At 39.6% G+C, this 14,904-nt stretch overlaps 1 protein-coding gene across 2 annotated transcripts; it reads right to left on the bottom strand.

Moving 5' to 3' along the window:
* Nucleotides 1–325: 325 nt before the first annotated feature.
* On the bottom strand, nucleotides 326–14,743 carry LOC5509368 (polyhomeotic-like protein 1). Of its 2 annotated transcripts, XM_001629860.3 has the most exons (6): nucleotides 14,431–14,743; nucleotides 12,603–12,690; nucleotides 8,246–8,541; nucleotides 6,902–6,965; nucleotides 2,868–2,979; nucleotides 326–1,378 (listed from the first exon to the last, which is right to left on the bottom strand). In XM_001629860.3, exons 1-6 carry the CDS (start codon nucleotides 14,563–14,565, stop codon nucleotides 1,186–1,188), a joined length of 888 nt encoding a protein of 295 aa, XP_001629910.2. In that variant the 5' UTR covers nucleotides 14,566–14,743; the 3' UTR covers nucleotides 326–1,185. The 2 variants fall into 2 exon arrangements, with proteins under 2 accessions (XP_001629910.2, XP_048580723.1); XM_048724766.1 differs by lacking the exons at nucleotides 12,603–12,690; nucleotides 14,431–14,743 and adding an exon at nucleotides 10,083–12,589.
* Between the last annotated feature and the right edge of the window lie 161 nt (nucleotides 14,744–14,904).

Below are 14,904 nucleotides of genomic sequence, written 5' to 3'. Positions count from 1 at the left end.
CATGTCAGTCACCACCGTCAACAAGCAGAAATCATTTACTGTAATGCTTTTTGATTGGTCCCTGCCTTGCGGGGAGATGGGCGGAAGCCATTTCAGAGCTGGCAAATTCAAAGACTTTGAATGACGGTCGCCAAAAGGCGATTTACGTGTGGGGAATCATCGGCGAGCGTACGCAGAAAATTAAAAACCTCAGTAAGAATGCACCACGCGCCTCGTGACTCCACAACATTTTGATCATGACGGTGACGAATATAGTGGTGTATAAGAGTACATACCACGGAAAACTATGGGAAATTGTTAAGTTAATAATGACCATACGAGTTAGTAATATATGAACATGTTTATAATAACCAGAAGGGCATTCCTTTTGGTAAGACCTATTATTCATACCTAGACTTCAGGAAAAGTATGCTTTCTTATAAATATGTCGTATACACATCGTCACAAAGGCGCACTGTACAACACTTTTTTTTTCTTTTTTGCACTACCAAAACATCACATTTGAAAATTATTTTGAATACGTAACTTTGGGATATTAAATTTAATTGCTTTTCATTTGGTAAATGCTAGAAATATCGAGCTAACACTTTGGCTGAACTCAGCGTTAAATATTTCTAAAGCCTGGGGATCGGGGTTATATCATTTTTTAGTTTGTGTGTCGTCGCATGTTGCAAAATCAACTAACTTGTCCTATACAACAAAGAACGAGTTAAGTGTACATTGCATTGGTACTATCGATGTCGAGGCCTATAAGGTACGTATATACAATATCTGTGAACCTAATCTGTGTTGATCCCGAGTCCTTGATCCCGGTTCAGTCGGTCCCGTGTTCATGGTGTGTTTAATCTGTGTTGATCCCGAGTCCTTGATCCCGGTTCAGTCGGTCCCGTGTTCATGGTGTGCCTATTCTGTGTTGATCCCGAGTCCTTGATCCCGGTTCAGTCGGTCCCGTGTTCATGGTGTGCTATTCTGTGTTGATCCCGAGTCCTTGATCCCGGTTCAGTCGGTCCCGTGTTCATGGTGTGCCTATTCTGTGTTGATCCCGAGTCCTTGATTCCGGTTCAGTCGGTCCCGTGTTCATGGTGTGCCTAATCTGTGTTGATCCCGAGTCCTTGATCCCGGTTCAGTCGGTCCCGTGTTCATGGTGTGCTTAATGTGTGTTGATCCCGAGTCCTTGATCCCGGTTCAGTCGGTCCCGTGTTCGCGTAGCATTGCCTCGCGTTTCATTGTGTCGACTTTGGCGACAATCTTGAGGGCGGGGCCCAGCTTCATCTTCATGGCGACTACCATGTGTTCCTCTCGCAGCAGCATCAACGCCTGACCGTCTATCTCCTCCGCGATGAAGCTATCCGCGTGCTCCGAGCAACCTTGCAGCGACCTGAGTAGCAATAGATGACACGATAGGAGAGATTGACAAGACTCTGAACAACCCTTCAGTGAGCTGAATAGCAATAGATAACACGATAGGAGAGATTGACAAGACACCGAGCAACCCTTCACTGAGCTGAGTAGCAATAGATGACACGATAGGAGAGATTGACAAGACACCGAGCAACCCTTCAGTGGGCTGAGTAGCAATAGATGACACGATAGAAGAGATTGACAAGACTCGGAGCAACCCTTCAGTTAGCTGAATAGCAATAGATAACACGATAGGAGAGATTGACAAGACTCGGAGCAACCCTTCAGTGGGCTGAGTACCAATAGATAACACGATAGGAGAGATTGACAAGACTCGGAGCAACCCTTCACTGAGCTGAGTAGCAATAGATGACACGATAGGAGAGATTGACAAGACTCAAAGCAACCCTTCAGTAGGCTGAGTAGCAATAGATGACACGATAGGAGAGATTGACAAGACACCGAGCAACCCTTCACTGAGCTGAGTAGCAATAGATGACACGATAGGAGAGATTGACAAGACACCGAGCAACCCTTCACTGAGCTGAGTAGCAATAGATGACACGATAGGAGAGATTGACAAGACTCAAAGCAACCCTTCAGTAGGCTGAGTAGCAATAGATGACACGATAGGAGAGATTGACAAGACTTCGAGCAACCCTTCACTGAGCTGAATAGCAATAGATGACACGATGGGAGAGATTGACAAGACTCCGAGCAACCCTTCCGTGGGCTGAGTAGCAATAGATAACACGATAGGAGAGATTGACAAGACACCGAGCAACCCTTCACTGAGCTGAATAGCAATAGATGACACGATAGGAGAGATTGACAAGACTCCGAGCAACCCTTCCGTGGGCTGAGTAGCAATAGATAACACGATAGGAGAGATTGACAAGACACGGAGCAACCCTTCAGTGAGCTGAATAGCAATAGATGACACGATAGGAGAGATTGACAAGACTCCGAGCAACCCTTCACTGAGCTTAGTAGCAATAGATGACACGATAGGAGAGATTGACAAGACTCAAAGCAACCCTTCAGTGAGCTGAGTAGCAATAGATGACACGATAGGAGAGATTAACAAGACACCGAGCAACCCTTCAGTGGGATGAGTAGCAATAGATGACACGATAGGAGAGATTGACAAGACACCGAGCAACCCTTCACTGAGCTGAGTAGCAATAGATGACACGATAGGAGAGATTGACAAGACTCAAAGCAACCCTTCAGTGAGCTGAGTACCAATAGATGACACGATAGGAGAGATTGACAAGACTCGGAGCAACCCTTCAGTGGGCTGAGTAGCAATAGATGACACGATAGGAGAGATTGACAAGACTCAAAGCAACCCTTCAGTGAGCTGAGTAGCAATAGATGACACGATAGGAGAGATTGACAAGACACCGAGCAATCCTGATATCTGCAATTTGTATTCAATTCAAGTCACGTGGTATACTACCCACCGTATGAAATCGGCAACTTGGTCGATACTCCACTTGGCGGCCTCCACGTGTTCGTATAACCACAGCGGCTCAACCTCGTTACGACTCCAGTCATAGCACGTGGACATGTGATCTAGAGGGTACAAGGCACGCGAGAGTTACACGCGAGAGTTACACGCGAGAGTTACACGGGGAATACATACCACTTGAGATCTAGAAAACACACACTCGAGTTACACAAGAAATAAAGAGCACTTGGACATATGATCCTGAGCAACACCACACGCGAGAATTTCACGCGAAATACATAGCACGCTGGCATTTCATCTACCAGGTATAATATATGCAAGCGTTACACGTGAAGGTTAAACGAGTCACGTGAGAGTTACACGCAAGCAAAATAAAAGCAGCCATGCCAACAGTTAATAAAAAAGACACATGAGTTTAGCCATAAAAAAGTGTAAAGAATCGCGTACGTGTAAGTTCAAACAGATAAAACTGATCGTTTTAGATTCTTTAGAAAACTCCCCCAAACCGAATTTTACCTAAAAACGAGACTGCCCCCGTCGCTGCGTGACTTCCAACGTAGATTTCCTTCTCACTAAGGTAACGGATGAATTATCATTAAAAACCTAAATAAATTTCACGGCGATGGTCTTTTAGATCTATGCGATTTAAATCAATCCCACTGGGGGGGTGCATAATTTTGAGCCTCGTTTGTGTAGGTGTATAGTTAAGCACGTGGAAAACACGCGGTCGAGCTTGCACGATGTTTCGTGGTTTATCACGTTTGACTAAAAAACTAAAAAAGATGCAACTAACACAGCTAAGACTTTATTCACGATTCGTGAATTTTCTCGATTATCAAATTTCCAGGTAAAGAAATTGAGGTAATAGTGCACCAAGAAAACTACAGAAACGAAAAAGTCGACTTTCTATTGTTGACTATTGTTGTTGTCTATAATCATCTCAGAAAAGCATGGCAAGCCAGTTTCTAAGAGCAATTGACACATTTTGTGCAAAATACTATTACTTTATTTCCAAAGACAGGTTCTTCGATGCTATTTACTTTTAAGTTAAAACTATTGACAGACCCAGTAGTACCAAAGTAGCACCGGGCACACTCAAAATATCTCTCTCTCCCTCTCTCTCTTTCATTTAACAACAATTTTAAAACACAATTTCTGCGTATGTTAAGTAAAAGAATCACGATTAAATACTTAAGATAAAACAACCTGATTTGCTTATTCCTCTACGGAAATTATGCTGGGTAAACATCTAAAAACAACGTACCAACCTTTACCGTCCTCTAGAGATTGCTTCAACGTCCCATTTTGAACAGGAGAGTTAGGGCTAGGGTTTGGTTTTGGGACAGCGTTTTTCCCGTGTTCGTTTCCCATCTTTGGTGCAATTTGGCTTCACTTATCACAAATGACTGCTTCGATACGATAAACAGACGATGTAGCTTGGAAGAGATGTGCTGTGCATTTGAGAGTCATTAAATGATATCATTTCTAAACGGAGAATTTGAATATTGATGGCAAATGCCGGTGATAGGCATACTGTTACCTAGGACTACAGACTTTAAGTCTTACCCAAACCTATTAGCAATCTTATTGCACAAATTTGGTCACGATATACACAATAAACTGGCAAATGCATTTAAAATACGTTAAATATTTTCAAGAGGAATCGTAAAAGACAGCACTGTTTTGAAGGCACGTTTTTGGCACGTTTTTTTCCTATCTGAAACCATGGATTGTTTCAAGTCAGGAGGAGATGTGTTTACCCAACTACCAGTCTTTGTGATAAGAAAATAGTGTATTTAGGCTTTTAGGAAGTTTTGCTGTTTTGCAGGAGAATCAAATATATCTCTATAGAAGCGAACTTCTTTAAAGTATTCAAAAATACTTATATTTTCTATATATATCTCCAAAAATTCAGGGATATCACTTTTTCGGGATTCATAATTCAACCGCATTCTTCTGCTTTTGAACAGTCTCCCAGTTGACACTAAAGTCTTATTTGTAAATTAAAGCTTTTTGAAAACCGCCTTTGATTCTTACAAGGTGTGACCCCAGAAAATAGTATGTTCCTACTGTATATTACTGAGGATGGACTTTTGGATACCTTATTTTCGCGTCACTTAAATTTCACAGTTTTTAAAAATTCGCGAAAATAAAGATGCACGAAAAAAAAGTGTCCCAAAAATTGGTATGAGCGAAAACTAAGAGAGTACACAGTGACTTTGAAATATTATTACCTTGCCAAAACTTATGTCGGAGTTATTGTTGGATTTTACATATTACTGGCACCAAATAAAGGACCTTGTTTTTATATATAAATGCCTGAATGGACTCTATAATATTCCTTTATCAAGATCGTCCCGTCACAGGAGCAACCCTTGTATAGCCATCCTGTAAAACTAAGTTATTTTAAAATTCGTTTTCCATTGAAATACACTCCCTGTAGATATACGCACCACGTCATCCTTACTCTCTTTAAATGACAAACTAGCAGTCAGATATAGCTGGGCCCTCAAAACAACTACCTTCAATGCTGAAAATGCAATTACGTGGAAATCTGTTTCTCCTAAGTGGTGCCGCGCTAGGAGTATTCTTGCGCAACCATCCTGTTGCTATTAGGCATTTAGAGTAAGTACTATTAATAATTACATCCATTTTTTTCCATTTTTTCTTTCATTTGTTGTTGACGTTATGTCCTTTTTTTTATTGTCAAGGGTTACACTTGAAGCTTTATAAATAAGTCAATTAATTAAATAAGTAGTGCATTACTCTTTTTGCTTCGGTTTTGATGATCATAGCACTATTCAATCCCACTGTTTTTTCGTGATTATACTGTCCCAAGATCACGAAAATAACGCGACTTGTTTTTACTAAAATACTGAAATCACGAAAGCAATGCGGCCTGTTTTTACTAAAATACAGAAATCACGGAAATCAAGCGTCGCAAAATATTGGCATTTCAAAACCTTTAAATTTCGACGTCGCGAAAATTACGTGTAATAAAGTATTTCTACCTCCATGAACGAATGTGGTGTTTTCAGTGCTTGTCTACTTAGTGTGGGATATATTAAAGTTAACAGGGCTCTATTTGGAGTTTCTACTGGACTCTGATCACAGTATCACACAATATCACATCACTCAAGGCTATGAAGTGAAGTATTAAATAACTATAACTAATGATGCAGTCATATTTGCTTTCATAACTTCAAAACGCGACTTGCTTTCATAACTTCAAAACTAGATGCCTGTAATAGTCTTCTGTCTGGACTCCAAGAAAAAGAAATAGCCAAACTACAGCGTGTTCAGAACTGTGCCGCAAGACTAATCGTTGGTGCTAAGAAGAGGGACGCCATTACACCCATTCTTAAGGAACTTCACTGGCTACCTGTTGCTTCTAGAATAGACTTTAAAATTCTTACAATCACACATAAAGCTCTCCACAACCAGGCTCCTGAATATATCACTGAACTCTTAACACCGTATACGCCATCTCGATCCCTTAGATCTGCTAACAAGAACCTTCTCGTCATTCCTAAATCACGAACAAAAACTTATGGGGACAGATCTTTTTCAAACTTTGCAGCTAAATTATGGAACTCCCTCCCCCTACACATTAGAAACACCGACTGTCTCAGCAAATTTAAATCGTCTTTAAAGACGTACTTATTTTGTAAGCACTACAACAATTGATTAGTTTTTAACCATTAGAAATATTATCATAAGTATTAGTATTAAGATATATATATATATATATATATATATATATATATATATATATATCAGTTATGTGTAAGATAGAGTTTTAGCTAAATTATTGAGTAGAATAGAGAAGGATGTTTGTAAAGCATTGAGATTTTTATAATGCTATATTAAATTATTATTATTATTATTATTATTATTATTATTATTATTATTATTATTATTATTATTATTATTATTATTATTATTATTATTATTATTTAGGCTTATTGTGATTCAAACTAGTGATATCACTTAGAGGCCGTACCCTGGAGTGTAATAACAACTTACCAAATTCGTTGACCTGTACACAAGCGTTAGCGACAGATGGAATACCATATGAAGGCTCATATACCTGTGAACGTAACCAAACATACTAATTGTTATTAAATATAGAATATTTAACAATTATACCATTTCCATTGAGGTGGATGGTGGCGAAATATCTCCCAAGAGCGAAAGGCTCGAGGTAGATATTTTTAAAGCCACGATCGGCCGAAATGGAAATGGTATAATTGTTTTAGTATATAAAACGAGCGGATCATTTCACCGTCCTGGGCCATCGTGAACGATTTTGAAAATCCTTCACGATTTCGAAATCGTTCACGATTTTGAAAATCCTTCACGATTTCGAAATCGTTCACGATTTTTAAAATCCTTCACAATTTCGAAATCGTTCACGATTTTTGAAAGTCCTTCACGATTTGGAAATCCTTCACGATTATGAAATCCTTCACGATTATTAAATCCTTCACAATTATGAAATCCTTCACGTTTTTGTATTAGTCCGGCTTCACGACTTTCGAATTTGTGTGAAATTGTTATAGCGGATATAGCGTTCCCATTCGCTTAGCCACCAGTGCACGGTGGAATGCGGCGAGTGCCCGCTCGAATGGTTTCACAAGTCATTTAGATAGAAGGAAGTAGTTTGTTAAAATACTGCTCATGGGTAATACAATGTTTGAACTTTTCGGAAACACTTGCAAATCGGCTGTTACACCCGCCATTTTGCCTTTCGGGGCGCAGGAAAATATCCACTTCCTAGGAGGTGTATATTGCATTTTATCCCGAGTTTTTCAACTAACCAAATCCCTTGTTCTTTGTAGGGCCTCGAGTTTTATATACTAAATATAATTATATTGCTCAGAAACAGATGGAAATAAACTAAGAACATACTAAGGACATAATCCCTACAGTATTATACACACTTCGGGGACACACATTTGATAAACATTGTTTAGTGAAAAAGGTCTGATATGTTCTTTTTCCTGAATAAGGTATGTTCATTTTTTTGCCACAAAGCTCTCCCCCCTCCTTGAGTTTAACATTTGGCACACAGTTAGGGTGAGAAATACTTAGTAGTTCTGCTTCCAATCTCTCCCTCACCTGAGCTTATCATTTTACACACAGAAAGGTTAACAAATACTAAGTAAGCAGTTGCAGTATTTATACTACCAATCTCTATGACTTAAGTGCAATTAAATGGTACACATAATAGGGTCAGAAATGCCCTCTCACCTGAGTGGGTGGTAACAAGTACTAAGTAAGCAGTGATGTGCAGTATTTAAAATACCAATCTCTCTGACTTAAGTGCAATTTAATGGTACAAATAAAGGGTAAGAAATACCCTCTCACCTGAGTTGGTGGTTGTGGAGATGTTTGCACATTCTTGCGATGTGATGAGGTCCCAGTAGCGGACCGGTTGCTTATGTGGTGCCTGTTTCTTGCATTTTTCATCCTTGCACGGTAGGCCAACATTTTGCGGGAGCAGCTTACACTGTATCGACGAGCGCAAGATGTGGAGCAGAACCGCCTTGGTCCTCGCTGATGGTGCACCTCTGTGGCACAACCACACTGCTCACAATGTCCAGGTACAGAGGAGGTTTCCAGGAAGACATTATCAAAGCTTTCATCATTACTCAGAGGGCTTTCTAAAATTTAACGCATTCTTGGTATTTAGATGGAGGTTATTCAATAATTAAACTGGGTACAAAAAAAAACTATTAAAAAAGTATTTAAAATTAAAAAAAAAAAATTATGTACCTCTTGCATCTTTTCAAAGAAAGTTTTCAACACCGAAACCTAAAATATTTTTTAATAAACAGGTATTCTACTTTTCTACTTTATAACATTTTTTTAGAAAAGAAATGGGGAGAGAAAACCAATATAATCTCTTCAGTGAGTAAAACTATTTTCATTTATCTTCATATAGGTATATTTTCATCCTTAAACCACAGGCTATAGGATAATGTGACTCCAAAGCAATCCCAGCTGAGGATGATGGTGGTTAGATTTGTTTAGATAAGGTTGTATCCATCATCACTGTCCCTAGTAACATGTCAAGTAAGGGGTAAGAAAACAAGCAGATGAGAGAACAATGGAAAGGGCTTCTTTTGCCCTGTTATTTTATAATGGGGAAGAGAAAAAATGCGCTGGCGAGATGGTCGAGGTACTCATTTACAAGGTGACAGTGGTTACACAGCCTGTTGTTTGAAAGGTAACAAGCGCATAGGGGCAGAGCTCGCTGCAGGAGCAAAACCACGGCAAAAACATACAATCAAAAGAGGAATACATGCTTATTCAACACTAACAAGACATAAGACTTCATTTCAGAGTCAAATTATCCTTCAGTTTAGCCCGTGTTCAAACCAACACGAACACATACCATCTCCCTCCATCTCCCTCCCATCCATATCGATGTCCCCATTCTACTCATGACATACCTTTCCCCTCCATATCCATATCAATGTCCCCATTCTACTCATGACATACCTTCTCCCTCCATATCCATATCAATGTCCCCATTCTACTCATGACATACCATATCAATGTCCGAATTCTGGTCATGACATACCTTCTTCCTTCATATCCATATCAATGTCCCTATTCTACTCATGACATACCTTTCCCCTCCATATCCATATCAATGTCCCCATTCTATTCATGACATACCTTCTCCCTCCATATCCATATCAATGTCCCCATTCTACTCATGACATACCTTCTCCCTCCATATCCATATCAATGTCCCAATCTACTCATGACATACCTTCTCCCTCCATATCCATATCAATGTCCCCATTCTACTCATGACATACCATATCAATGTCCGAATTCTGGTCATGACATACCTTCTTCCTCAATATCCATATCAATGTCCCTATTCTACTCATGACATACCTTCTCCATCCATATCCATATCAATGTCCCCATTCTACTCATGACATACATTCTCCCTCCATATCCATATCAATGCCCCCATTCTATCCATGACATACCTTCTCCCTCCATATCGATATCAATGTCCCTATTCTTCTCATGATATACCATCTCCCTCCATCCATACCAATGTCCCTATTCTACTCATGACATACCTTCTCCCTCCATATCCATATCAATGTCCCCATTCTACTCATGACATACCATCTCCCTCCGTATCCATATCAATGTCCCCATTCTACTCATGACATACCTTCTCCCTCCATATCCATTTCAATGTCCCCATTCTGGTCATGACATACCTTCTCCCTCAATATCCATATCAATGTTCCTATTCTACTCATGACATACCTTCTCTCTTCATATCCATATCAATGTCCCCATTCTACTCATGACATACCTTCTTCCTCCATATCCATACCAATGTCCTCATTCTGGTCATGACATACCATCTCCCTCCATATCCATATCAATGTCCCTATTCTACTCATGACATACCTTCTTTCTTCATATCCATATCAATGTCCCCATTCTACTCATGACATACCTTCTTCCTCCATATCCATATCAATGTCCCCATTCTACTCATGACATACCTTCTCCATCCATATCCATATCAATGCCCTCATTCTACTCATGACATACCATCTCCCTCCATATCCATATCAATGTCCCCATTCTACTCATGACATACCTTCTCCCTCCATATCCATATCAATGTCCCCATTCTACTCATGACATACCTTCTGCCTTCATATCCATATCAATGTCCCCATACTTTCTTCCTCCATATCCATTTCAATGTCCCCATTCTATTCATGACATACCTTTTCCCACCATATCCATATCAATGTCCCCATTCTACTCATGACATACCTTCTCCCCCCATATCCATATCAATGTCCCCATTCTACTCATGACATACATTCTCCCTCCATATCCATATCAATGCCCCCATTCTATCCATGACATACCTTCTCCCTCCGCATCGATATCAATGTCCCTATTCTACTTATTACATACCTTCTCCCTCAATATCCATATCAATGTCCCCATTCTGGTCATGACATACTTTCTTCCACCATATCCATTTCAATGTCCCCATTCTACTCATGACATACCTTCTCCATCCATATCCATATCAATGCCCCCATTCTACCCATGACATACCTTCTCCTTCCATATCCATACCAATGTCCCCATTCTACTCATGACATACCTTCTCCCTCCATATCCATATCAATGTCCCCATTCTACTCATGGTATACCATCTCCCTCCATATCCATATCAATGTCCCCATTCTACTCATGACATACCTTCTCCTTCCATATCCATATCAATGTCCCCATTCTACTCATGACATACCTTCTCCCTCCATATCCATATCAATGTCCCCATTCTACTCATGGTATACCATCTCCCTCCATATCCATATCAATGTCCCCATTCTACTCATGACATACATTATCCCTCCATATCCATATCAATGCCCCCATTCTATCCATGACATACCTTCTCCTTCCATATCCATACCAATGTCCCCATTCTACTTATGACATACCTTCTCCCTCCGTATCGATATCAATGTCCCTATTCTACTCATGATATACCATCTCCCTCCATCCATATCAATGTCCCCATTCTACCCATGACATACCTTCTCCTTCCATATCCATACCAATGTTCCCATTCTACTTATGACATACCTTCTCCCTCAATATCCATATCAATGTCCCCATTCTGGTCATGACATACTTTCTTCCTCCATATCCATTTCAATGTCCCCATTCTATTCATGACATACCTTCTCCCTCCATATCCATATCAATGTCCCTATTCTACTCGTGACATACCTTCTCCCTCCATATCCATATCAATGTCCCCATTCTACTCATGACATACATTATCCCTCCATATCCATATCAATGCCCCCATTCTATCCATGACATACCTTCTCCTTCCATATCCATACCAATGTCCCCATTCTACTTATGACATACCTTCTCCCTCAATATCCATATCAATGTCCCCATTCTGGTTATGACATACTTTCTTCCTCCATATCCATTTCAATGTCCCCATTCTATTCATGACATACCTTTTCCCACCATATCCATATCAATGTCCCCATTCTACTCATGACATACCTTCTCCCCCCATATCCATATCAATGTCCCCATTCTACTCATGACATACATTCTCCCTCCATATCCATATCAATGCCCCCATTCTATCCATGACATACCTTCTCCCTCTGCATCGATATCAATGTCCCTATTCTACTTATTGAAATGTATCCATTTCAATGTCCCCATTCTACTCATAACATACCTTCTCCCTTCATATCCATTTCAATGTCCCCATTCTACTTATGACATACCTTCTCCCTCCATATCCATATCAATGTCCCTATTCTACTCATGACATACCTTCTCCCTCCATATCCATATCAATGTCCCCATTCTACTTATGACATACCTTCTCCCTCCATATCCATATCAATGTCCCCATTCTACTTATGACATACCATCTCCCTCCATATCCACATCAATGTCCCCATTTTACTCATGACATACCTTCTCCCTCCATATCCATATAAATGTCCCCATTCTACTCATGACATACCTTCTCTCTTCATATCCATATCAATGTCCCCATTCTACTCATGACATACCTTCTCCCTCCATATCCATTTCAATGTCCCCATTCTACTCATGACATACCTTCTCCCTCCATATCCATATCAATGCCCCCATTCTACTCATGACATACCTTCTCCCTCCATATCCATTTCAATGTCCCCATTCTGGTCATGACTCCTGTTTCGTAATGGATCGTAGTCGTCATCATCATCATCTGCCTGGGGGCATGAAATGCAAAAAAGAAGTAAATAAAATGAAATCTTTACAAATCAGTAACCATCATTGAAGTTGATATAGTATCTTAGTTTTGGGAGGCATAAATATATCAAGCTGATAAGGGGAAACTGGTGACTGTCATTTTTCACCTTATATTATCACCAACAACAAAACGACAGAATAACAACATCATAAATGGCATGTTGCCATTACATTATCGTCTAAAAGTACAGTAATTAAAAATTACTGTACTTCTGTAACATTTATACTTTAAATTACAAATATATTGACAAAAGTTCTTGTCATGTGAGTATTCGCTTGAATTTGTGTGGTATTTCGAACTGTGATTGCATTTAAAGGGTAATAGATCACAAAGGAGAAAAAACAGAAAGCAAATTTCATTAAGCAAGAACTTAAATTGATGTGCCTCATCACGTTCAACAACCAAGTTGAACAAGTTTTGCAAGTTGTCACAAGTTTTAAGATAGCTTGCATTTCATTTGGCCACCAAATTACATTGACTTACGTCCACTTGCGTTGACTTGCGTCGAATTTGAACATGTTCAAATTTTGAACGCAAGTTTGCCAACTTGCCTTTTGTTTGGCCACCCAACGCAAGTGAATGCGAGTCCCCGCAAGTAAATTGAACATTTTTCATTTTAAGTAAAAAAATATCTTAGACCATTTGCCTCTAACTCTTGTATTATTGAGAGGATTCATTTAATTTTATGCCAATTTTCTACTTTTTTTATTAGTTTGTTTGTGTGCGCTAGTTTTTGTGAGCAGTGCGCCCTAGTGGTTGTGTCATCAGCATGTGCTGAAGCCCAAAACAGCCAACTGCCAGCAAAACTTTTCGTTTGGCCACCTCATCGCAAGTTAGCGCAAGTCAAAACTTGTGACAACTTGCATTTTGTTTGGCCAGGGCTTAATGCTGAACTACTGCAAAATCACGCCAAGTATGCCACATGGCTCTGGTCGCTTCCTCCCACACTAGTTCATATACACAACTACTAGATGTGGTGAATATATGCGAAAGTTCTTGAAAAGCTTTTTTGCTTAATAAAATAACACGTTTATACCAAATGCTTTATTGAAATCTTGCATGTGTTCAATTTATTATGATATGATGTTAGCTTTGTGACACATATGGTACCTGCACAATGACCACAAAAACCAAGTCACATAGCTATACCATACTTTAACCTATGGAGCCCCGTGAGCACAAATACTTTTCTAACTCTTGTTACAATGGATCAATATTGCCTATTGTAGATTTTGACAGGACACCTCTGGTTGAGGTCAAAGCCCAGCCAGGGGGTTTTGCAACTGACTCTTGTTTCTGTGTATGGCTGGCCCCAGTGAGCCATTGCTTACACTTGTTTGAAAACAAGATCTTTCAGAATAAACCCTAATAAGAGCAAGCTACATTAGCAGGCGAAGGTTAAAAATACACAAAAAAGATCACACAATCTAAACAGGCTACAGTATATCCTACGGTACACTGTAGAACTTTGACCTATGATAATGGCAAATATTGCTTGCTGCTTAAATGCTTACATGGATATAACATGACAAGGTTAAAACAGCTGTTTTCGTTGAACGGAATTTTCAGTTGCATCCGGGTAAAAAAAGTGCATACAAGTAGGCAACTTAGTGTCATTCAAATCAAAACTTACTACACACATTCCACGCACTCTGTTATAAACGCTGTTATTGCAATCAACACAATTGTTATAACTCACCGTGAATGGGAAGTTGCTTTCTTGGATGACAAATCCCTCTACTACATGAGTAAGAATGCGATTCGGTGTTACGCTCGGTTTTTTACCCCGACCAAGCTGGTCTTGAAATACATTCACGTCGGCGACCATTTCCATTCCCTTCTGGCCTCAATTACATGATAGAAGTTCAATGGACGGATCGCAGACGCTTAATGGGCTAATTTGCCCTAAAAATAGGCTTTTTCGATGTAAATTGTTATTGAATTTGCGGCAGAAGTTCACTCCATTTTGAAAAAGACACGAAACGTGTTTTGTCTGTATACGTGGTCAGCGGTGGCCTTTGTGTACGTAAATTCTAACAAGGAGGGGTAGGTAGATCAAAGATTTATTATAGATTTCATTCTAATTAATTAAGAGCTTTCTTCGACTCGAAAACAACATATCAGGGGTAGATCATAACTCAAAATGACTTGTGTTTCTATTCTAGTTTGGTTG

Source organism: Nematostella vectensis, chromosome 3, assembly GCF_932526225.1.
Source record: "Nematostella vectensis chromosome 3, jaNemVect1.1, whole genome shotgun sequence".
Lineage (NCBI taxonomy): Eukaryota > Metazoa > Cnidaria > Anthozoa > Actiniaria > Edwardsiidae > Nematostella > Nematostella vectensis.
The sequence above is the reverse complement of the archived record's forward strand: the minus strand, read 5'-3'. Positions and strand labels throughout refer to the sequence as shown.

What these genes read in the sequence shown, in the direction of transcription:
- LOC5509368 (XM_001629860.3), bottom strand. Translation starts at nt 14,565, where the DNA reads ATGGAAATGGTCGCCGACGTGAATGTATTTCAAGACCAGCTTGGTCGG. An exon ending in AATGGATATGGAGGGAGAAG is followed by an intron (nt 8,542 to 12,602) that starts GTATGTCATGAG and finishes GTTAAATTTTAG; the next exon opens with AAAGCCCTCTGAGTAATGAT. An exon ending in CAAGTTGCCGATTTCATACG is followed by an intron (nt 1,379 to 2,867) that starts GTGGGTAGTATA and finishes ATTGCTACTCAG; the next exon opens with GTCGCTGCAAGGTTGCTCGG.